General features: G+C 60.9%; 1 protein-coding gene across 1 annotated transcript in view; it reads right to left on the bottom strand.

The window, feature by feature from the left end:
- Positions 1–281, bottom strand: part of LIMD2 (LIM domain containing 2) — a 3,890-nt gene that overhangs the window by 752 nt on the left and 2,857 nt on the right. Inside the window, exon 3 of the mRNA XM_008946305.1 lies at positions 6–83. Coding sequence (XP_008944553.1) covers positions 6–83 — 78 coding nt within the window. The remainder of the gene's footprint in view (positions 1–5; positions 84–281) is intronic.

Below are 281 nucleotides of genomic sequence, written 5' to 3'. Positions count from 1 at the left end.
CCCGCCCCCAGCCGCTCCATGGGGTAGACGGTTTTCTGGCAGGCAGTGCACATCTCCTTCACTTGTGCCTTCAGGCTGAAGGACTGGGCAAGGGGAGACCAAAGGGAGAGAGGGTGAGGAAGGGGCTTGGGAGGTCCTGGGGCTCCCACCACAGCCTGTTTCCCTAAGGGCCATGTTTTCCTTTGCTGGAGCATTGGTTGGAGCAAGGCAGCCCCATCTCCTCTCACCCTCCACTGCATCACTGATGCTGGGCTGGATGGGGCTGGGGTGGTTCTCCTTCA

The sequence above is a fragment of the Merops nubicus genome, unplaced genomic scaffold (assembly GCF_000691845.1).
Source record: "Merops nubicus isolate BGI_N331 unplaced genomic scaffold, ASM69184v1 scaffold1068, whole genome shotgun sequence".
Classification (NCBI taxonomy): domain Eukaryota; kingdom Metazoa; phylum Chordata; class Aves; order Coraciiformes; family Meropidae; genus Merops; species Merops nubicus.
The sequence above is the reverse complement of the archived record's forward strand: the minus strand, read 5'-3'. Positions and strand labels throughout refer to the sequence as shown.